Source organism: Atractosteus spatula, chromosome 2 (genome assembly GCF_055471065.1).
Source record: "Atractosteus spatula isolate fAtrSpa1 chromosome 2, fAtrSpa1.hap1, whole genome shotgun sequence".
Taxonomy (NCBI): domain Eukaryota; kingdom Metazoa; phylum Chordata; class Actinopteri; order Semionotiformes; family Lepisosteidae; genus Atractosteus; species Atractosteus spatula.
Window position 1 is genome coordinate 3,034,770 of NC_142707.1, and position 22,930 is coordinate 3,057,699.

Here is a 22,930-nt window from a genome sequence, read left to right on the forward strand (position 1 = left end):
GGGCAGTGGTTTTGTTTTGGAAAACTAGTACTTGGCCTTTTAGAAAATCTTGAACTGAAGGAGTCCTGTACTTGCCCAGTGGTTGCTGGTGCTGTGGGCCTCTGCACTGAAAGATTTTTTTAGTCCTGGGATGGTTGTGCCGCACGCTTCAAATTCAAGCGCAGAAAACTGTACAAGTCGTGGTGAGGGTGGGGCTAGAAATCATATTTGTTTTTAGGAAAAAGTTTATTCTGAACATCCGGAAGGGGCCAGTGTGTCTGAGGGAGCTTATGATGGCAAATAATTCCTTACAGGGATATAGTGCTTCTTTAACACTCCACTCAAAGCACATTACTGGTAATGGGGATCCCCTCCACCACCACCAGTGTGCCCCCCCTGGATGATGCGACTACAGCCAGTGTGCAGCAGTACTCTCCCCACACACCAGCTCTCAGGGGGGAGGAGAGCAGAGTGATGAAGGCAGTTCAGAGAGGGGGGTTATCAGGAGGCTATGACTGGTAAAGGGCAGGTGGACGTTTGGTCAGGACACTGGGATACTGGCCAGGCTCATACCTGCTGACCTGTGGGTTGCTGGTTGTGAGTTGCAGGGTGATAAAAGCTGCTGGCTATAGCGATGTAGCGATGATTGCTTGTGTCTCCCATCGTGATTTACAAGGGGGGGCGGCTCCAATTCAACTGAGTGATATATGGAAACTGCTTCACCAGCTGGTTTAAGGGGGAACCCTAGAGAGGCCTGATTGTTCAAGCCCAGAGTGGCACTTAGCCTGGAGATCTTTCATGATGGAGGCATCAGGCGCTCCGTTTAATCTCTCATGCAAAAGACGGAACCTCCTGCAGGACAGGGTTCTATCACACGGGGGCAGCGGCTTGGTCATTCTTATTCAAAGGGAAGAGCACCCCCCCCTTACTGGTCCACCACCACCACCATGGACAGCAGCATCCATAATTGTTTATAGTTGTCTCCCATCCCTGTAATAGCCAGGCTCAGCTCAGTCTATCTGATGAGATCGGGGTATGAAGGTTACGAAGGTGCTTAGAACCTTCAGAATTACTTCTAAAGCTTAAAATGTGACTTTTCAGCCAATCTGCTTTTCCAATGACCTATTCAACTGCTGAACCATGGCCTCTTCAGGATCCCAGATGAGCATCCCAATTTTGTCATTGACATATCTTTTGAGAGTTGCGAGGTGACGGCCTATGATATTTGAATACAATTGACAGAGGTGCTTGATTTCTTCCAAAATACCCTTGAGGTTCATCCTCTGAAAGGATAATATTTTAACTTTACTGATAATAACCCTTATGGAATAGCAGTATTTGCAACAGCCAGTTAGTAAGCAAAGTTGATCGAGAAAAAAGTTTAATTTGAAAGTTTAGGCTTAAACGGCAGGACTTAGATGACATGTTCAGGTTACTCTAAAGTCTGAATGGAAAAGTCTGCATGCTAGATATATATCACTATGTTAAACACATTTAAACATTTCAGCTATCGCAATGCAGAAATGTACATATTTCCATCCATTGTAATGAAAACCTATTTTGACATGTGACAGTGCAGCATGGTCAATTAATATTAACTACCTCCTATGTGCCTAATGCATTTTTATGTCTATTCTCCAGAAAGCCAAACTGGTTAAATCCTAGAGTTATGTGGAGGCACTCATTAGTCCTACAACTAACTTGGAATATAGAAACCTGGAAATGAATATGGGAAAGGCATCAGAAAATAGAGGGACTAAATAAAAATAAAGGGAGAAGTGGAGGAACAGAGAGAAGCTGCTTCCAGGTGAAACGCTTGAGGGCTTCTTTTTTCAAGCATTTAATAAACGTCCACCGTTCAGGGGGCAGCAGTTCCACGAGCTTCAGCCCCAGACCGCCGTCCTGCGAGAAAGCTGTAGCGCCTCCAGTCCGCCAGGGGGCAGCGTTGTCAGCAGACGCACCGGCCCTCCGGTTTCTCCTCTGGCGTTCTGGAGGTAAGCTGGAAATAGTCCCCAGGGGCCTCAGGGCTGTAGTCCTTGAACTGCAAGAGACAGTAACATGGGTAACAGTGAACGCATTTTTACACGGCCAGTTGAAGTTGGATCTGGAGCCAGCACGAGAGACCGTCTTTCACTGGTAATTACTCCGAGAGCCCCGTGGGCTTCTGTGCTCGACTCTCGACTCAAACCCAGCAGTCGTTTCTTTTTACACCTTCCATCGTCGGCTACCGACACCCGAGCGCAACCTGTCCCAGGCGTACACCCGCACCCTCGCACTAAAGCAGGGTGCCGGCGCAGGTGTGGCCGGCGTATGGAACTGGTGTGAGCAGGCGTGTGCGGTATTCCACACTGCCGCAAGGAGAGCGCGGCTCTGGAACCGGGCTCGAGAAGAGCCTCCCGTTCTCGGTTTTAGATGCACTCGCTCAGAGTTTCCACTTGCGTCTGCTGGTTCTCAAGAAACCCGCAGTTGGACTCTGCTGATGCCTTTGAGCAGTGTGAACACCTGGATCAGGTCTCCTTGTAGTCGATAATAAAGAGGTTCGGTTCCTGCAGCCTGTCGGGACAGATCACTCCCTGAAGCCCTGGATGGTGCCTGGTCGCTCTTCTCTGGACGGATTCTGGGGTGGTCCCGGGAAGGGAGAGGCTCAGACTGGACACGACCCCAGTGAGGATGAAGTGGTTCTGCAGATCACACGTAAAAACATAAGCCGGTCTGGGACTCACATAGTGCAGCGCAGCTCTGACGGCGCTCAGGAACGGCTTGTCCACGCCGATGTCCTCCTTGGCGCTGACTTCAAAGTACTCCGCCCCCAACTCCGCGCACCAGTCCTGCACACGCTTTCCCGTCACCTGCGTCCATAAAGACAGAGCGCTGTCGTCATTTCCAACATCACCGACTGTCTGGTACCCTCAACAGCTCCATCACCCATCACCCCCTCCGGCACCCTCAACAGCTCCATCACCCATCACCCCCTCTGTCACCCTCAACAGCTCCATCACCCCCTCCGGCACCCTCAACAGCTCCATCACCCCCTCCGGCACCCTCAACAGCTCCATCACCCCCCTCCGGCACCCTCAACAGCTCCATCACCCATCACCCCCTCCGGCACCCTCAACAGCTCCATCACCCATCACCCCCTCCGGCACCCTCAACAGCTCCATCACCCCCTCCGGCACCCTCAACAGCTCCATCACCCATCACCCCCTCCGGCACCCTCAACAGCTCCATCACCCCCTCCGGCACCCTCAACAGCACCAAAACCCCCTCTGGCACCCTCAACAGCTCCATCACCCATCACCCCCTCTGGCATCCTCAACAGCTCCATCACCCCCTCCCAGGCTGCCAACAAACCTTAAATTTGAAGCATGTTCCAAACACCCGCCACTCTTTGTGTAAGGATGTGTTTTGTGTAATAACTGAGTGTGAAATTGTGCATTATCTGTACCCCTAAGAAGTATATAGACTTGGATCAACCCTCCACTCAGTTATCTTTGTTCTAGACCGAAGAGACTCAGTTCCTTTAACGTGACCATACATGAACGTGAACATACGACCAGGAAATAGCCGTGTTAATTTTCTATGAACTCTCTAATGGTGTAATACTGTTTTTGACCACAACTGAACACAATATTCTAAATCTGGTCTCTCTGCCTTCTGTAAAAGCAGATGCAGTTTTATTCAGGGTCGCAGCAGGTGTGGCTGTGTGCGCGGGCACGACGCTGACCTCTCGGTTGTCCAGGTCGATCTTGTTGCCCACGACGACGAAAGGGAAGCGCTGGGGGTCGGGGGGGTCGGCCTGCACCATGAACTCACGCCTCCAGGAGTCCAGGGCGGCGAAGGAGGCCGCGGAGGTGACGTCGAACACCAGGAGGCAGCAGTGGGCACCGCGGTACAGGGCGCCCCCTAGGGACTGGAATCGCTCGGTCCCGGCCGTGTCCCAGATCTGGAAACGAACACACGACTGGGGCATGCTGTCACACGGCGCGCTAACACACGGCACCCAATACACGCGGGGCACCCTCTGTCCAACACACTGATGGGGGGGTGTCCGTTATCGCTGAAAGTCCGTTAAACTGCCAGTCATCTCCTCTCAGCCCCCAAAACCGTGTGATGTGAGGAATATACATGTGCGTTCTGGATTTTTTAACTTATTCTTTCAACAGCTACCATCAGCACAGTCGAGGAAAGTTGTTCCTGTGCCTCTGTCTTCCTCAGTGCACCAGCTCTCTATTTCAAGTGTCGTGAATATATTGTGTCAAGTTTGCTGAAGCTGACTAAATGCCAGCCACACCCACTGAAAACACCTGACCTACCCCCATAGGGCCCCACAGGTATTCCTGAATCTGAAGCCGTGCGCCTCCCCATTGTCGCGGGGCATGTCCAGCGTTTCTGAGTTTACAGAAGGAGACTTTGTGCATTAAGGCCGGGGGTTGGCTGTGCTCATCAGACACGCACGGTCCGTTAGCGTTCTGCAGAAGGCAGGTTACCCCCTGGATGGGACACCAGTCCGTTGCAGGACACAGGCGTACGCATTCACACTCACACCAGGGTCAGTTTTCCCGGAAGCCCATTAACTCACCCGTGTGTCTGGGGGCTGTGGGGAGAACATACAAGCTCCACACAGACAGCACCCCAAGACCCCAGTGCTGCAAGGCCCCAGTCTAACCACCGCCCCACCATTGCGCCCCAAAAACGGGCACCTCTGAACTCTAGACAAAGCTTCACTTAGTCCGTGAAGGCGCCCTTAGTAAGTGAGAGTGCAGCTGGTGTGGGGGTCTCCCGCGACCGGGATAGGGATCCCTGGAGGCAGCGCACGGGCCGATCGCCCGAACGCCACGCGTACCTGCAGGCTGACCGGCCTGTTGTCCACCGTGATGTCCTTGGTGAAGAAGTCCGCCCCGATCGTGGCCCGGTACAGGTTGGTGAAGCGCCGGTTCACATACTGGTTCATGAAGGAGGACTTCCCCGCCCTGCACAGAGAAGGAGCCCCCATCAGCGACGCTCTCGCCATCGCCCCCTGCAGGCGGGCGCCGTCCGCCACGCCCACGGCCCAGCAGGTTTCTTTCCCCCCCGCTCCTGTGAGCGTTCGTCATGCGAATGCACTAAATCAATGATTCCTTTATCGATCCATCTCTTACCCCCCCGGTAGGTCAGTTCTACAGGATTCTCACCGAGATCCACGTGTGCAGCAGAGCTCGTCCTGAACCAGCACCCCTGAAGTAACGTGCCCCACGGCACCATCAAGCAGTGCTGCACATGGGATTCGAACCCCTGACCACAGACCCCCCCCACACACACAGGCCTGGAGTCTCACACCCCGATCGACAGCCCTTTGTAGGGATGCAAGGAGTCACAGTGCAGTCCAGTGAAGGATGCTCTCTCTCACAGTGCCCCGAATTACAGCAGTGTTACAGAGTGTTTTATAGTCCGAGTCCGGCTGTGGTCGCCCTACGTTATGACCATGAATGGGTGTTGGGGTGACCATTACCACAGTGCTTCCACTCCTGCCCCAGGGCTATTGCTGGTCCTGTTATCCCTGAGGGGTCACGTACAGCACCAGGTGTCTGTTTGAAACTCACACAAGCCGGGTCAGGGGTCAGACTTCTACAGCTTCCCCCATGGGACCCCCTCCACCCCCACTGGGGCGACAGCCAGAGACGCATGGCTCCCCCGGCTGAGCGAAGGGGGGCTCTGGAGATGCCAGACAGTACCAACCCATGGGAAAACGATCCAGGATGCGCTGATCAACGCTCTTCCTTTTAAGAAGAGAAGCACTGATTACGTATCTGGGTCGTCAGATTATCATCTCCTGCAAAGGACAGCACTCCCTGCAGCCCTGGGGCCACTGGTCTCTGGGGCAATGGTTTGGGAATTCTCGACTGGGGGGGGAAAGAGCGCCTCCTACTGGTCCACTGACACCATTTTAATAATTCCTTACACTTACTACAGCGCTTTTGCTGGACACTCTCCTCAAAGCGCTGTACAGGTAATGGGGATCCCCTCCACCCCCACCAGTGTGCAGCCCCACCTGGATGATGCACCAGTCCTCTCCCCACACACCAGCTCTCAGTGGGGAGGAGAGCAGAGTGATGAAGCCAGTTCAGAGAGGGGGGTTATTAGGAGGCCATGATTGGTAAAGGCCAGGGGGGAAATTTGGCCAGGACGCCGGGGTCACACCCCTACTCTTACTGAGAAACATCCTGGGATTTGTAATGATTTTTAATGACCACGGAGACTCAGGACCCTGGTTGTACGCTGCATCTCAAGGACAGCACTTTTTTAAGCAGCAACCTGGATTTCCCCCTTCCGGAGTTCTCCTGTTCCCAGGACCAGACCCTATACGCATCACAAGTGGTAAACAATGATCAAATAACGCACTGAACTTGTTTTCAGAGGTTCTGAACTCGTTTAAAATTTCAGATCCGTTGTCATGAGCACTTCTGTAGTTCCACTTATGTGCGCAAGGCGGCGCTAAAGAGTTACAGATACGTTGCAAAAGAGTTATTTCTGCGCGCAGGTACGCAAGTCTTCAACTTGAAGCACAGCGCCTGTCGCTCGGATTGCTGAACTTCAAGCTGAAAAGCGCGCTATTATCTTGGTGAACATGGCTTATTACCTACAGTACAGCCGTGTTAAAGAAAATGTATTACTTAATTTACTTTTCTAACGACCGGTGCCACGGTGTCACTTTCTCAGGGCAATTTCTGTATCGGACAGATCCTTCTCTGCCGCGAGAGGAACAGCTCGGTACGTAAGGCTGTCGAGTTGGAAATGAATTCTGTAACAGGAGAGTTTTGCACTTTTTCCTAAAACCCCAGAAACGTACAATATAAACTTAATTAAGGGGGTGGGCTGGAATCGACGAGTAAGCACGGGGAAACGTGTTCCGACATCGTTCATTGAGATCCCAGCTGGAGAGGTAATGGTGAATCAGGCCACACATTCCGTCTCACCTGACATACAAAAACTACACACAGAAACCACACCGGTAGCCAAGGAGGGAACCCCCAGGCCTTCGCCAGAAAGTGCGCTTAATTACAGCATTAATAGGCAATCCCTGGTCTCACGGAGCAGCACCGCGACACAACCCGATAGCCGGCCAAAGCAGCGGTGGCAGAAACTCACCCCGAATTCCCGAGCAGGATCACCTTGAGATGCGGCTTCTGCGCGTGAGACATGCCGCGGGTGCCGTCCGTCCGTCCGTCCGCGAGAGCGGCCGCGCCCGGCGGCGTCTTATCTCGAGCCGCTGGCGGATGTTGGCGTCAGGCTGTCGCGTCCGCTGTCCGTCTGCGGGGCGGAGGAGCGGGACGGGTGTTCTCCCCCCCCTCCTCCCGCTTTCGTTTACATGAAATAAAGAGCTCTTATCCCCCGAATAAAATACGTTTGTCGCTTGTCAAATGAGCGACGTGATCTTAAGGTTTTACACGGCAATGATAGCAGAACGGAGGTGAGCGCGTTTTTAAATTAGCGTCGACGGGCGTGCTAATCAGTGTGCAGAGGCAGACGGGTATTAATAAGAGTAGCAGCAGCCCGATCTCATCGGATCTCAGGAGCTCAAGGCCTGGCCGGTGCTGGGATGGAAGACCTCTGAAGAAACACCAGGTGTCTGCTGTAAGTCGTGTTGCTGGTGGACCAGTAGGGGGCGATCTTTCCTACCGGACCCCCAGTGTGGCGACCAGGCGCACTTTTGGTGCTGGTGCTGCAGGAGGAGCTGTCCTTTGGACTGGACGAGACGCCACCCTGAGTCCTGACTGCTTGGTCGGGGAGTTGGGGTGTTAACTCTGCTAAAGTAAATTCTGGGTTTGCACTCTCTGGCCCCTTAGATCAGTCTCTCTCTCCTCCCCTTGGTCTGCAGTGTCTTGAATGACCGCTGTGTGTCTCCCAGGTGGGGTCACTGGTGCAGAACGGCCACTGTGTGTCTCCCAGGTGGAGTCACTGGTGCAGAATGGCCGCTGTGTGTCTCCCAGGTGGGGTCACTGGTGCAGAATGGCCGCTGTGTGTCTCCCAGGTGGGGTTACTGGTGCAGAATGGCCGCTGTGTGTCTCCCAGGTGGAGTCACTGGTGCAGAATGGCCGCTGTGTGTCTCCCAGGTGGGGCTACTGGTGCAGAATGGCCGCTGTGTGTCTCCCAGGTGGAGTCACTGGTGCAGAATGGCCGCTGTGTGTCTCCCAGGTGGGGCTACTGGTGCAGAATGGCCGCTGTGTGTCTCCCAGGTGGAGTCACTGGTGCAGAATGGCTGCTGTGTGTCTCCCAGGTGGAGTCACTGGTGCAGAATGGCCGCTGTGTGTCTCCCAGGTGGGGCTACTGGTGCAGAATGGCCGCTGTGTGTCTCCCAAATTGGCTGTGAGTGTTCTGGTGCGGTGGTGCAGTGGTCAGAATTGCTGCCTCACAGAGCTGCAGGCCCTGGGTTCATGTAGAGAAATGTAATGTTTAACGGCTTTATCTGTGAAGCTGTAGCACAAAGTAAACACCGAGCCCTCAGAGGCAAACAAGCGACACCGAATCCGAGGTTGTCTTCTCGTTTGCTGAGCTCCGGGGCTGTCTCACCCGTTTCCGAACGCGCTGTCGGGGAAAATAAGTTGAAACCCCTGTAAATATATATTTTTTTTAATACAGCGCTTCGCCGCCTGCTTGCTGGCTAAGGATCTCGATGCGATGATATTGACACCTTCCTGCTGGCCCTGTGCTGAATAAAGAGAGGTTTGAACACGCGGGTATAGTGCTGTAGTGACCCGTTTCTGCCAGTGTCATGTGTATTTCGTGCCACAACAGAAACTCCCTTTTTGAAATCATGTTTGTTTGTTTTTTAGGTGTTTTGGGAGGAGTGAAAAGTGTCTTAAATTTCGTAGGCTTTAGGTAAGAAGTTCGGGAACTGCACCTCGACGCAAACGCAGATAATAGTAATAGTACTATGATAATGTATTATACGAATATTGTAACGAATACTGCGAGCGAGGGACAGCGGTAAAATCCCATGTTATCATGTGTCATCAGAATAAAAAGCTACTTGGCTACAGAAGCCAGAGAAATGCGCCCCCTGGCGGCCATGCCGCGCATTTCCGCTGGCCCGCGGTAACTATGGAAACCTCTCCAAGGCTGCGGAGAGCTACCGCTTGTTTCCAGTCCCAGCTGAACGCCATGGGACAGAAACCGAGTTTCCCCTAACAAAACTGGATCGACACCGCCGGAGCTGATCGAATGAGGTTCGGCTTATGACCGTTTGTAATAGTTTTATAAACGCCAGGTGAGGCGCGGCCTTCCAGGCGTCTCCGATCCCCGGTGTTTCCTGCGGTTGTGCCCGATGGATCAGTACAGCATACTGGGCAGGATCGGGGAAGGAGCCCACGGCATCGTTTTTAAAGCCAAGCATATTGAGGTATCATTCATTCGTCTTATTATTTATATTTTGCCTTTTAATTTTCTTTTAAAGGTTTTGGGAGCAAACGGCGTAGGAATGCCATTCGATCAGATAACCGAGAAACATAAAACCATCGAGCGATGCACTGGTTGAGATTGTTGATTTTGTTTTTATACGTATAAGTATCTTCTAAACTATGTTCAAAACCATTAGATAAAAGTATTACCGTTGAAAGTTTTTTTTTAATCCTTTAATGCATTTTAAGTTTGTGTTGTTGTCGTCTTTATTCTTTTATTTAACTCCCTCGATAAAACGGTTGTTCATGAGTCATTTTGAATAAACGTGCCTGCTCTGACGCTAATGCCCTTAGAACTGCCAACAGTTCAGATGTGAGAAGTGCAACCTGTTTCCTCTCCTCAATTCATCTGCGTGTTCTGTGGCCGGGACAGAGAGCCACAGTCCAGACAGTTTTCTGGGTATCCTTTAAAAATCATCAGTTTCCGCAACCCTGAGCGATTCGTCTGGACCCGTGAAGCAGCTCAGAGGGCACCTGAAGCTGAAATCCCACCAGCCTGTAGATCTCAAGAGCCCCAGGTGCTCCTCCCTGAACTGACCGAACCCCCTGTGAGCTCCTGGCCTTTACAAGCGGAGGACTCAAGGGTAGCCAGCAGGAACCGCTGGACTGAGGCTTTCTGGGCCCCCTCCCAGCCTCTTTCTTGGGTTTGAGAACTAGTCAGTGGCGCCCCCTGGAGTCCAGGACTGCAAATTGTGGGAAAGCGATCAGAATGCCCTCTGTGGGCATCATTAAACTGCACACATCTCCTGTTATTTAGGTGGAGTTCCTCCCTTGTTTCACACACTGCTCCCAGGCTGCTCCCTGGCCTGGTGCCTCACACATCTGGAAGTTCCTGCTGGACACTGGCTTTGCGAGCTGTTAACAGATCCGAATTCCCAGATTCCTAAACCAGGGTCTCAGACTCAGTTCCTGGAGAGTCACAGTGTCTACCTGAGCAGGCAATCGGACGGTTAACCTAGGTATTTTCTCAGTCATGCAATAGGTATTTCATCTGAAGCTTATAAAGCATTGTAGCTGATTATTCAAAACATTCCCTTCTTGGCCAGCAGCTGTGTCCCCCTGCAGCTGACAGCTGGCCGCCCACTGGAGCTCAGCAGGAGTGAGCCTGGCCAGTACCTGGATGGGAGACTCCTGGGAAAAACTAAGGTTGCTGCTGGAAGAGGTGTTAGTGGGGCCAGTAGAGGGCGCTCACCCTGCGGTCTGTGTGGGTCCTAATGCCCCAGTATAGTGATGGGATACTATACTGTAAAAAAAAAAAGTCACTGTCCTTCCGATGAGACATAAAACCGAGGTCCTGACTTTTTACCAATCATGGCCTCCTAATAATCCCCCTCTCTGAACTGGCTTCATCACTCTGTTCTCCTCCCCACTGAGAGCTGGTGTGTGGGGAGAGTACTGGTGCACTCTGGCTGCCGTCACGTCATCCAGGTGACCAGGCTAAACACTGGTGGTCCAGAAAAGCGCTATATAAGTGTAAAGATTATAATTCTTATTCTTCTTCTTATTGTTCATTAATGGTACAATTGCCTGTACACCCTGGATTCCACCCTGGAGTATGATAGAAGTGTAGCAATTATGCCTTGAATGAATTAGACCAAACATGTAATGGAGAGCTTGGGTTTGACACGAGTCACAAGGTACTGCAGCCCTGCAGGAACTGAGTTTGAAAACGCCGTGGTAAATAACTGAAGAATCATCTTGCGCCCTTTTACCGGCGACCTGAGTTCGACAGGACCCGTTTCTGCGATCACGCCTGCCAGTGTCCTGTGGTTTCGGAGCAGAGCTGCGAGCCAGTTTGCAGGACAGACTCCCGTTGTGCAGGAGCTGCTGGCGACCGTTCCGAATCCCAGCGGCGCATGAGCCGAGGAGTCCCAGGATGCAGTGCGGGGGTGGGGGCTCTGTTGTCTGCACGTGGGGCTCACAGAGGGGTCTCTTGCCTCCGATACAGACGGGAGAGACAGTGGCCCTGAAGAAGGTCGCTCTCCGGAAGCTGGAAGACGGGATCCCCAGCCAGGCGCTCCGCGAAATCAAGGCGCTGCAGGAGATCGAGGACAACCCGTATGTGAGTTGCTTTTTCCCTTTTTTGCATCCCTTTTTCCCCCCGGGATTGATCTCTTGGGATCCACCCGGGAAGAAACCCAGCCGCCGAGGCCGGGAGAACGGCCTGGGAACGTTCCTGCGTTCTCAGGGCTGCCGCCTGAACCTCGTCGGCGTGCAGCGCATGCTTGCAGACAGGAAGCAGTGTGTGTGTGTGTGTGTGATTTTGGCGGCAGATCACCTGGCAATTAAAGCCGTTCTCTGCAGCTCGTACCCCCTCTGCCGTAAGGCTTCCGGCCCCCCCTTGCCAGGCCCCCCCCTTGCCTCATCCTGTGGAGCTGCTGGGCTTCCTCAGCTCCTGCCCGGCTCTTCTCCTCCCTTCAGCCTGATTCAAGGTCAGACCGGGCAGGTGGAGCCTCGTGGCTCAAAGATTGTAGGCTCAAGCCTGGGTCCTGTTGCTCGACAGCTGTGACTGAGACTCTCCCCAAAATGGGGCCCAGGATTAGTCACCCAGGGCCCAGCAAGTCATCTCCCAGCGCGTCCTGGCTGCCCAAGCGATGCGCCCCTCCCCACTCGTCCCAGGGGCTCCCCCTGCTGCCCATCTAGAGACGGAGCGGCTCAAAGTGTGGGCGAGCTGGATGTCCCCGTCTTACTCACGTGTTCGTTTGCCTTTAATAATAAAATTTCTCTATCTCTTCTTCCCCCTGCGCCCCCTCTTCTTCCCCCTGCGCCCCCATCTCTCCCCCTCTCTCACCTTTCTCCCTTTCCCCCTGCTCCCCCTCTCTCTCTCTCTCTCTCCCCCCCCCCCCTTCCACCTGTCCCTCCCTGCCTCAGGTGGTGAAGCTGAAGAATGTGTTTCCTCACGGCACCGGCTTCGTGCTGGTGTTCGAGTACATGCTGTCCGACCTGTCGGAGGTCATCCGCAACTCCCAGCGCCCCCTGACGGAGTCGCAGGTCAAGGGTTACATGATGATGCTGCTGAAGGGCGTGGCCTTCTGCCACGAGAACTCCATCATGCACCGCGTGAGTCTGGGGCTGAGGCCGGGGGTTCGACTGAGGATTAGAATGGCGTTTGGAACAAATACTTCTGGCTTTTGTCTCCCCAGAAAAGAGTCTTGGAACCACGCATCTCGTATTTCAGGGATCGCCCTGGCTTGTTAGGAGTCATTGGCCCCGGCAGGTGGCCTGGGTTGGGTGTAATGCTGGGGTTAGGACAGAGCAGAGATGGTGTCAGTGCGGAAATCGTAGCCCTTCCTTTCCCCTGCAGTTACATCCTTGCAGTAACTTCTGATTTTTAGCATTTCAGCCGCATTGTAATGAGCGAAACGACGGTCCCGTTTCGGGGCTCCCCCCCGTACCCCCTCTTTCCTCCCTCTTCTAGCGCTGGTTCTCCCCTTGCAGGACCTGAAGCCGGCCAACCTGCTCATCAGCTCCACGGGGCACCTGAAGATCGCCGACTTCGGGCTGGCCCGGCTCTTCTCCAGCGAGGGCGACCGGCTGTACAGTCACCAGGTGGCCACCAGGTGGGGCCAAACACATCAGACTCCCATTGCAATGCTGCCACAGGCTCTTGCATAGGAATCGTCACCAAGGCCGTGGTATTCACGTCTGTCACTATGTTGCATGTATGGAGGTTGCTATAAGAAATGTGTGTGTGCGGGAGCATGCAGGCGGCCTCCTGGGCCGAGCGCAGTGCAGGCTGGGCCTCCTCCTCTTCCTCCAGCGGGGCCTCAGGGTTAAATAGGAACCTGCCATTTAAAGCGCCGGTGTCCGCAGGGACCTGCCCACAGCTCCCGGCCCAGAGGAACCGAAGCCACTCTGTGCCGAGGGTCACAGCATCACGGGGGGAAGCTCTTCCTGCTCTTGTGCTTTTGTTTTATTAAAGCTTGAGACGGACGTGTTTTTAAGTGAGCATTGCTGCCACGCAGTGCAGGGGCCCCCGGGTTCTGGTGCTGTCTGTGTGGAGTCTGCATGTTCTCCCCGGGTTTCTGTGGGTTTCCTCCAGGTGCTCCGGTTTCCTCCCACAGTCCAAAAGTTTACTCGTGGGTTAACTGGCTTCTGGGAAAATTGGCCGTGGTGTGGCTGTTTTTCCTCTGTGTCTGCGTGTGTATCTGTGCGTGAGATCGACTGACATCCCACCCAGGGTGTACCCTGCCTTGTGCCCATTGCTTGCCAGGAAAGCCTCCGGCTCCCCCTCTCAATCTGTTGTTTCCGTCTCGTCCTTCCAAAATGTATTAATTGCATAATTCAGTTCAGTAAGGCCTGGATAGAGGCAGTCTAAAGGTCAGGCTTAGAGGTGAAACGAGCACCCCAGGCCCCAAGCACCCATGAAGAGCAGGTGCACTTAACACTGTATACAGGAGGCACCTCCCTACACAGAGAGTGGCTCCACTGCCAGTGGAGAGAAGCAGAGACATAGGTGCACTTCCTACTGCACTGTGAGAAATATGCTGGGATTAGACAAACATTCTTCCCCAAATTTACAAACCAAATCCCAGAACTCCCATACCTGCCAGAATCACAACAGGTCCCAATCCTACTGGGAGAGGGAGGAGGGAGGAGGGAGCTCAGTTGAACTGGCAGCCTGGTATGTGACTGCCTGTCCCAGACTGAGGAACAGTGTGCCTGTCTCCCAATAATGCTCCATCTGTTTGAATGTAAATGTATTATGATGTGTCTTGTGTTGTTAATGTCTGTAGATTTGATGTTAATTGTATTTGTATTGCTTTGGCAACACTGATAAAGCCCCTTGAATTAAATTGAGTTGAGTTTCAGGGGCCTGGAGCAAGGGGCACAGGTGTTCTGAGCAGGCTCCTTGCATTTGTAATGTCTCTCAGGCTCCTTTTTTTCCTTGTCGAAAGAGAAGTACTCAAGATACAGAGCATACCCTTCTTCATCTGCGTTTCACTATTACAGGTGGTACCGAGCGCCAGAACTTCTGTACGGGGCCCGTAAATATGACGAAGGAGTAGATCTCTGGTGCGTATGAGACCCTCTGTTGTGCTCCAGGTTGTAGTTGTGTCCCTGAGCGGTCAGGTGATCTGCCGATCACTGCAGTAGCGTGTGTTAGTAGCCCTGCTCTGATCCCGACTTCAAACTGTTCTCCCTCCTGCACTCTGGCAAGCGGTACCGCAGTATTACAGTACGGACTTAAGAACAGCTTCTACCACAACAACGTGTTGTTCCTTCTGTTATTTCTGTTTATTATGTCTGTAATGTTCCGTCTACAGTGTGTGGTGTTGTCTGATGTACTATGTGTCCTGAGAGATCAATGCGAATAAGAATTTCAATGTGCACATACATGTGGCAGTAAGCTCCTCTACCTCGACCCTGCAGGGGCTGCTTGCTGTAGTCGTGTCTAGGCCCTGTCTAGAGGGGCAGCACACAATTGCATGGAGGCTTGAGCCAGAGTTCGTGATTGTGCATGTATGCAGTTTGTAACCGTGCAACTCGTCAGGTCAGCTCAAGTCTCAAACAGCCTAAGACTTCTGAATCAGAACTAGCGTGGACGCTGCGAGCTGAATCTGCTTGTGTGCAACATCCCTGCCTCTCTCCCTCTCTGTGTTGTGTGTGGCAGGGCGGTGGGGTGTATATTTGGGGAGCTGCTCAATAACTCCCCTCTGTTTCCTGGGGAGAACGACATCGAGCAGCTGTGCTGCGTGCTGCGGGTCCTGGGCACCCCCAACAAGAAAGTGTGGCCGGTAAGACGCACCTGCACACGCAACGCACGCTCACACACGCAACACACGCTCACGCAGGCTCTCGCACACGCTCACACAGTCTCTCACACCTGCAGCATGCGCTCACACACACACCAGACATGCTCAAACATGCACTGTAGCATGTACAGGTAGATAGATACTCTCTCACATACAGGAATGATCATACATTAGTGGCATCATGCACAGCCTTCAGGATAAAGGACTTTCCAGATTGCCATCCTTTTAAACGCACTGCAGACTACCAGATACCGTTTCAGCAGAGGAGTAACTGTTACCTGCTGCATACAAGGTGAGATCCCTTGTCTTTTCTTTCGTCTCCTGTCGATCACTTTATTTTCACTACCAGGTGTGATCCATAGGAAAAGCGAGGTGTGATCCTGTGAAAGGTAGAACCCTAACACGTGTGCACTTCGAGCAGGTGTGCTGTTGATCAGCTCTGAAAGGAACGTGCTGGCTGTGCTAAAATCTCCAGGCCTCCCTCTCCAGTTTGCTGCCTCTCGTCGGCATCATTTCCTTCTCTCTCCGTTACAGCCTCCCCTTCTCCGTTCCAAGCTCTCATTCTCTCTCTGTGTGCTTCTGTCCTCCCCCACCTCCTGTCTTTCTCCAGGAGATCACGGAGCTGCCGGATTACAACAAGATCACCTTCAAGGAGAATCCGCCGATCCCTCTGGAGCAGATTGTTCCGGACGCCTCTGACCAGGCTGTGGACCTGCTGAAGCGGTTCCTGGTGTACCCATCCAAACAGAGGATAACCGCCAGCCAGGTGAGAGAGAGAGAGAGACTGTGTGACCCACACCACTGTCCAGCAGCGCAGAGGACAGGTCAGACAGGTGAGAGACTGTGTGACCCACACCACTGTCCAGCAGCGCAGAGGACAGGTCAGACAGGTGAGAGAGACTTTGTGACCCACACCACTGTCCAGCAGCACAGAGGACAGGTCAGACAGGTGAGAGACTGTGTGACCCACACCACTGTCCAGCAGCGCAGAGGACAGGTCAGACAGGTGAGAGAGACTGTGTCCCACACCACTGTCCAGCAGCGCAGAGGACAGGTCAGACAGGTGAGAGAGACTGTGTGACCCACACCTCTGTCCAGCAGCGCAGAGGACAGGTCAGACAGGTGAGAGACTGTGTGACCCACACCATTGTCCAGCAGCGCAGAGGACAGGTCAGACAGGTGAGAGAGACTGTGAGGACACTGTCCAGCAGCACAGAGGAAAGGTCAGGCAGGTGAGAGAGACTGTGTCCCACACCACTGTCCAGCAGCACAGAGGACAGGTCAGACCAGTGAGAGAGACTGTGAGGACACTGTCCAGCAGCACAGAGGACAGGTCAGACAGGTGAGAGAGACTGTGAGGACACTGTCCAGCAACACAGAGGACAGGTCAGACAGGTGAGAGAGAGACTGTGAGGACACTGTCCAGCAGCACAGAGGACAGGTCAGACAGGTGAGAGAGACTGTGAGGACACTGTCCAGCAGCACAGAGGACAGGTCAGACAGGTGAGAGAGAGACTGTGAGGACACTGTCCAGCAGCACAGAGGACAGGTCAGACAGGTGAGAGAGGGTGTGAGGACACTGTCCAGCAGCACAGAGGACAGGTCAGACAGGTGAGAGAGAGACTGCCGTGAGGACACTGTCCAGCAGCACAGAGGACAGGTCAGACAGGTGAGAGAGAGACTGCCGTGAGGCTGTGGGCTGTGAGCGGGGCTCTGCTCCTGGCCTGTGCTGAGACCCAGAGTGAGGGCTGCACTCCCCGTGACCCTGTGTCACATGAGCGGGCCGGCGCCCGGCATCCCATCGCTCACCCTGTTCTTATCCTTCCTCTCCCCGTCTGCCCCCCCGCCAGGCTCTGCTACACCCCTACTTCTTCACGGCGCCCCTCCCCGCCCACCACTCGGAGCTGCCCATCCCCCAGCGGGGGTGCAAGCGGACCCGGCAGCGCCTGCGGCACCCCTGCGAGTTCTCGGTGGACAGGCCCCTGGAGGAGAGCCTGGTGGACCCGCGCCTGGTGTCCGGACACGCCTGGGGGTGTTTCTGAGCCGGTCGCCCCCCCGCCCCTCCCAGCACAGGGCGACAGGGGCTCCCCTCTTTCTGAGCGAACCAGAATCCACTGCGCCTCCCCCTCCGAGCGGGGCGGCTGGACAGTCTGATCTTCTTAAATACAGACAGCCTCGGCCCTACCCTTGCACCAGCATAGAGGAGATGAAGACTGCTGAGGATCTTGCACGTCATTTGAAGATAAATTAATAATGCAGAATACAGACTGACAAACAGATGTTATTTTTAAGATTTTGTTTGATTTCAAATCGATTTCCTACGGAAATGAAAAATGACTGGGAAGGCTGCCTCCCCAGTAATCATGGTAGTAGTTACATGGGCCCACCACAAGAGGGCTCTCTTATATTAACATTGAACATGTAAAACCGGCTTTTTGTTGGGTTTTTTTTCTGTTTGTTTCCTGGTTGTGACATGTTGGGACACCCCAGAGAAACTCTTAGAGAACATTTATGGTATATAAAGGCATTGTGTCCTCCCACAGGCCAAAGGCATGCAGGGAGGTTAACTGGCTTGTGGGAAAATGGGCCCTGGTGCTTGTGTGTCTGTTTGTGTGTGAGCTGCGCTGGGCTGAGACTGATTATCACCAAGCAGGGTATCTGAACAAGACAGGTAGATAACTGCTCCTGGGCAGACCTTTCTGAAAGGTAACCCTTCCTCTTACTAGCACATCTGTCCAAGACATTGCATGAGTTTGCTCTGAGAGTGCAGAGCTGTGATCTAGCCGGGAATCTTGTGTCACAGATACAGTGGGAACAGACAGTAAACAGGACCCTGGGCTTTTCCCTGGGTGAGCAAAAACAGCTAAATGCAAGAGTCCGATCCTTTTTTTCCCTTCGTCATTGTCATGTCACCTTCCCTTAATATCCTTCCCTCTTGCACAGACAACTGTTTGGCCTGTCCAGCCTAATCATGTGCCTAATGTTTTCCCAGGATAAAAAGAAGCTACGAGAGCTTTCTGTTTCCTAACTTGGTACTGTGAATTCTTGTTTTTGCAAGCTGGTTTTCTTGCGCTTGGGGGATGAAATTTTTGCACTCTGCCGCCTCACTGCGTAGCCAGAAGAGCCACGGCTCTTTGTAGTTATTTTTTCATCCCTGAGCCAGTGATTGTTTGCAACGACTGACCCTTGCCGAGTCTGAGTCCGTTTTCAGAGTCTGGAGCTCAAAGTGGTTCAGCACATCGCTCAGGGTCCCACGCGATGAGTCTGTGGCAGAGCCTAGAGTCTCCCGGCATCAGGGCACTGTACCCTTTCCAGCGGTCTTGCCACCTTCCTCCCCCGTGAGCTCTGCCCAGCAGCGGTTGAGGAAGCGTCCTGAACCAGGAAAAGGAGCTCGGCCCAGGCGCTGCCAGCCTGCATCCAGGCAGAGCCTGGCTTTACAGGAGTCGCTGCGCGGTGACTTGGAAACCGAGCTTCGGGGAACAATCACTTTCAGTATTCCAAGATCTGACATTACAGAGAGAGGTGAGTTCCTGGAAAGCAGACGTTGTGGCATGGACATCTTGGGTCGTCTTGTACAGATGTGGGCCGACGCTAGGTTAGGAGCTGTTTGCCTTCTGAGAGCTGGCATGGCATTTCTGAGCCCTCCAGCCCGAAGTATCTTGACTGAAAAAGCTGTGTTGCATTTATTTTTAATCTAAGATATGTCTGTGTACCTGCATTGGCTGTGTTGCTGTGGTATTGAGGTTATAGAGAGATCCTCTTATTTAGAGCTTGTGAAACCTAGTTCTTCCTCTGTAGAAATCGCCCCTTCTGTCTGGGCACAGCCCGAGGGACAGAGGAACGCTCATTGCTCAAACACTGCTCCTGCGTTAAGGCCATGAGGAGAGTACAAAGTGTATAATCAAGGTACATTTAATAGGCAAATGCTAGAGATTATTTTTTAATAAATCTCCATACTCTTGTCATAGCCAGCAATCAATTGTATATTTCCTATAGGGCTCCAGATCGAGGGACGCTTTGAAACAAATTCTTCCACAAGGCATCCTCTGTGTTTCCTATATCTGTAGCTGAGCTGGGAAATTGAGGGGTGCAGCAGGGACGTGCACTGAGCTGTTGCCAAGTTCACACATGCAGACATCCAATGCACTCAAGCCCCAGACAAGCACACGTGTGACAAAACGCATACACACATGCGTGCCCGAGGGCGCTACGACACGAGTCCGGCACTGAGCGGGATTGTCTGGGAGCGGGTAAGGATGTCGTGACGTCTGGAGTTCCACTGCAGGTCAGGTTCCAGACCCTGTACTGGTTGATCGGCACTTGTGGATATCGGCAGCATGGAGAAAGCCGCCTTCCTCCCGAGAAACCTGGGTGAATTATAATCTGAGAGGGCAGGAATTCCGCATCCCCATGCCCAAGTTTTCAGCGTCTCTGCTTGTTGGTCCTAATCAAACAGGGAAACCTTTTCTTTTAAAGTGAAATCTGAATTTGTCTTTCCTCTCCATAGCTGGAATAACCCAAGAGCTCGTGACTACATGACTAAAGGTCTTTGTACCTGTGCTTCCACACTGAAACCTTTTAACATCTGTAAGCAGGTAATGACTCCCTGCACACAAGCAGCATCGACATGCACACTGCCTGCTGTCGCAGCGAGCACACACACACACACGTTCTGCGTCTTTATTTATCAGCGTGTGTGCGGGAGCATGCGGGCGGCCTCCTGGGCCGAGCGCAGTGCAGGCTGGGCCTCCTCCTCTTCCTCCAGCGGGGCCTCAGGGTTAAATAGGAACCTGCCATTTAAAGCGCCGGTGTCTGCAGGGACCTGCCCACAGCTCCCGGCCCAGAGGAACCGAAGCCACTCTGTGCCGAGGGTCACAGCATCACGGGGGGAAGCTCTTCCTGCTCTTGAGCTTTTCTTTCTCTGCAGTTTGAGATGATTTTAAGGACAGTAAATACTCTGGGCGGCACAGAGGTGCAAAGGTCAGCGTTGCTGCCGCGCAGTGCTGGGGCCCCTGGGTTCAGTTCCGGACCCGGGGTGCTGTATGTGAGGAGCTTGCATGTTCTCCACACGTTTACATGGCTTTCGTCTCACGGTCCAAAGACATGCTGGTGGGTTAACTGGCTTCTGGGAAAACTGGCCCTGGTGTGAGTGCACGTTTGTGTTCGTCTGCCCCACGGTGGCCAGGCACCCGGTCCGGGGTGAACCGTGTCTTGTGTCCGTTGCTTGCTGGGATAGGCACTGAGAGCTGGTGTGTGGGGAGAGGACTGGCGCATCATCCAGGTGGGGCTGCACACTGGTGGGGGTGGAGGGGATCCCCATTACCTGTGAAGCACTTTGAGTGGAGTGTCCAGAAAAAAGCTATATAAGGATATTATTATTATTATTAGAACATGAGGTCCCCCCTGTACCCCAGAACTGGGTATTTCCAGCCTGCAGAGCCCGTGTTTCACCAGGGCAGCAGCGGGGTGAGAGGACTGGATCTGCCCGCGTCCTTGTTTTCTGCCAGCTGGTCAGCGGTGACGGCCGGCCGGGGGGGGGGGGGAGTATTACAGCTGCGCTGTCCCGCTGAGAGAGAGGATCGGCGCCCTGTGGTCGTTCCAGGCCTGGGCGGGCGCGGTCGAGTGGGCCAGCGGGTCCCATCCCGGAGAGACTCCTGCAACACGGGCTGCTCGAAACCTGCTGGCAGCCTGTCGGAGGAGATTCCTCTGGGGCCTCAGGGCAGCCATGACTATCCCCACAGCGCTGACACTGTCCCTTTCGTTCGCAGTGAACTTTCCACTGAGTCACAAGCTGCCAGCAGAAGCCCACGAGGCTGTAGTCCATGACAGTTAAAGGCCGTGCTATTCAGTCTTTCCAGGTTTGGATATTAAGTCAATCCCAGCCCCATCGTGGGTCAGAACGCAGACAAGAGCTGCTCTGGGGCTGCTGTAAATAAGGGGGTGCTGGGTGGAAGCAGTGACAGTCGGAAGTCTTGGGAACCCCGCCAGCCCCCAGTCCCCGAAAGAAAACAGAGGCTGAAACTCAGACACACGGAGAGGAGTCGGCCACTGGTTTAGGTGCTTGAGCCCAGGGGAAAGCACAGCCCCTGCTCGTCGTTTAGTGCGTCCAGATGGAATATTCTTCCCTGGCCTTGCAGCGTGAGGCAGTGCCAGCGGGAAGCTCTTTCTGCCTGCTTACCGCGGGAGCCCTGAGCTCCGCCCCGACCTTGTGCGTTTCTTCCTCCTGGAGCGCTGAGGGAGGACTCGGGCAGAGACCTGAGGAGGAGGAGGGTGGGGGAGTGGGAGCGGGCAGCGGGCAGCGCTGGTCCCGGGTGTACTGGTGTCTCAGTATTGCTCAGCAGCTGGTGTGCGACGCGGAGATAAGGCATCCTTGTTTCACAGAAATTCACAGACGCCACCTTCTAGGGAAGCAGAGGCCCAGAGCTCTGCGCGACTCACACCCCTCTCTGGCACTCTGGTACTCTCTCTGCGCCTGTGGAAAGGAAGCCGCGCATCAGGCCTGGTTCTTCAGCTTCTCTTTTCTCTCAGAGACACGTCAGACAGCTCTGACCAAACCAGAGAGTCTGGAACCACATAAAAACCAAAGGGGCAGCCATCGGAGGGAAGCAGTCTGCGCGGCCAGCTGAGTGGCAGGACTGGGGCTGTCGCGCTCTGCAGTGCAGCGTGCAGGCGCGCAGTGGGGTCAGCGTGCGTCCAGTCGTCCCAGTCCATCCCACGTGGCCGTGCTTCAGCTACATTCAGACCTGGGGCTCTAGGGCCAATCCCAGCACACCCTGCAAAGTCAGAGGGGCCGTATCCGAGCCCCTGCCACAGCCCCCATGTCTGTGGTTTGGCTTTTTTGTACTTTTGTGAAAGAGCTTCAGGGTTCGGGGGCGCAGCGCCCGGCTGCAGGAGCAGGTTACTGACTGGTTACTCACTGGGAGCCCTGTCTTCCCAGTAAGGGTTACCCCGATAGTGGGTGATCGCTCCCCACGTGGAGACGCTGGAGCTGTGTGGCCAGTCACTGAGCCGTTAATGGGCCTGTCAGTCAGCTGGTCTCCGTGAAGCGAGATGGGCGAAACTTTGCTCTCAAACTGTGTTTAACTACATACAGTACGTGTGTGTGAGAGTTTCTTGCTAGAGCTGCAGCTTTTGCATTGTAAATGACCCCTGTAGAAAACAGGGAGCACATTTTGCTATCGAGTTTGAAGCTTTGAAATCAGTCGTCCTATCAGAGTTCGTGATCAGCAGGAAAATGGCCCGCGCGGGTCAGGGGATTTGCCTAGGAATGAAAGTGAGCATTCTGAGAAACGGCTGCACAGGGGAGCTCGATCCTGAAGAAACGGCACAGCTGTGGGAGTTCCACTCATTGGTTGTCATTGTCCTCGCCCTCGTGGTGTCCTGCAAGCTGCCTGCCAGCCTGTTGTAGACGCAGACTGCGAGCTCACTCCCGGACCCCTGCTGGCGATTTTGGCCGCCCCTTGCAGTGGTCTCCGTGTCTTCCGGTGTCCGTGTGCCTGCACTTGCGTGGGGGGTCGCTCCGCTGCGTGTGCATGTGTGTCTGCGCAGCCTATTTCTGTACCGCGGTGCGGTGGGTTTGTGTTCTGCTGCTGTGCACCCGAATGTGTGTGTCGTGTGTGGCTGCTGTCTGTGTGTGTGTGTGTGTGTGTGTGTGTGTGTGTGTGTGTGTGTGTGTGTGTGTGTGTGTCAGGGAGCCAGGGAGGGTGTTGGTGTTCCGCTGTGTCCGGGGGGTGACAGTGCCAGCCCCTCAGCCCCTCTGCT

The 22,930-nt window shown here is 53.9% G+C and overlaps 2 protein-coding genes across 3 annotated transcripts; one reads left to right on the top strand and one right to left on the bottom strand.

Annotated features, from left to right (window-relative positions):
• Nucleotides 1-1,343: 1,343 nt before the first annotated feature.
• Nucleotides 1,344-7,219, bottom strand: LOC148839000 (ras-related protein rab7). Its single transcript, XM_088938347.1, has 5 exons — nt 7,105-7,219; nt 4,823-4,949; nt 3,704-3,922; nt 2,703-2,828; nt 1,344-2,020 (listed from the first exon to the last, which is right to left on the bottom strand). Exons 1-5 carry the CDS (start codon nt 7,155-7,157, stop codon nt 1,928-1,930), a joined length of 618 nt encoding a protein of 205 aa, XP_088794473.1. The 5' UTR covers nt 7,158-7,219; the 3' UTR covers nt 1,344-1,927.
• A 1,831-nt stretch (nt 7,220-9,050) lies between these two features.
• Nucleotides 9,051-17,599, top strand: cdk20 (cyclin dependent kinase 20). 2 transcript variants are annotated; one of them, XM_088939053.1, is made up of 8 exons: nt 9,051-9,355; nt 11,362-11,475; nt 12,285-12,473; nt 12,852-12,973; nt 14,367-14,429; nt 15,028-15,151; nt 15,780-15,935; nt 17,020-17,599. In XM_088939053.1, the coding sequence occupies exons 1-8, from the start codon at nt 9,281-9,283 to the stop codon at nt 17,209-17,211; spliced, it is 1,035 nt and encodes a 344-aa protein (XP_088795179.1). In that variant the 5' UTR covers nt 9,051-9,280; the 3' UTR covers nt 17,212-17,599. The 2 variants fall into 2 exon arrangements, with proteins under 2 accessions (XP_088795179.1, XP_088795189.1); XM_088939063.1 differs by lacking the exon at nt 14,367-14,429 and having other exon boundaries at nt 9,054-9,355.
• The last annotated feature ends 5,331 nt before the right edge of the window (nt 17,600-22,930 follow it).

What these genes read in the sequence shown, in the direction of transcription:
- cdk20 (XM_088939053.1), top strand. Translation starts at nt 9,281, where the DNA reads ATGGATCAGTACAGCATACTGGGCAGGATCGGGGAAGGAGCCCACGGC. An exon ending in AGAACTCCATCATGCACCGC is followed by an intron (nt 12,474 to 12,851) that starts GTGAGTCTGGGG and finishes CTCCCCTTGCAG; the next exon opens with GACCTGAAGCCGGCCAACCT. An exon ending in CCAACAAGAAAGTGTGGCCG is followed by an intron (nt 15,152 to 15,779) that starts GTAAGACGCACC and finishes GTCTTTCTCCAG; the next exon opens with GAGATCACGGAGCTGCCGGA.
- LOC148839000 (XM_088938347.1), bottom strand. Translation starts at nt 7,157, where the DNA reads ATGTCTCACGCGCAGAAGCCGCATCTCAAGGTGATCCTGCTCGGGAAT. An exon ending in ATCCTGCTCGGGAATTCGGG is followed by an intron (nt 4,950 to 7,104) that starts GTGAGTTTCTGC and finishes TTCTCTGTGCAG; the next exon opens with GGCGGGGAAGTCCTCCTTCA. An exon ending in ACAGGCCGGTCAGCCTGCAG is followed by an intron (nt 3,923 to 4,822) that starts GTACGCGTGGCG and finishes GTTCGTTTCCAG; the next exon opens with ATCTGGGACACGGCCGGGAC.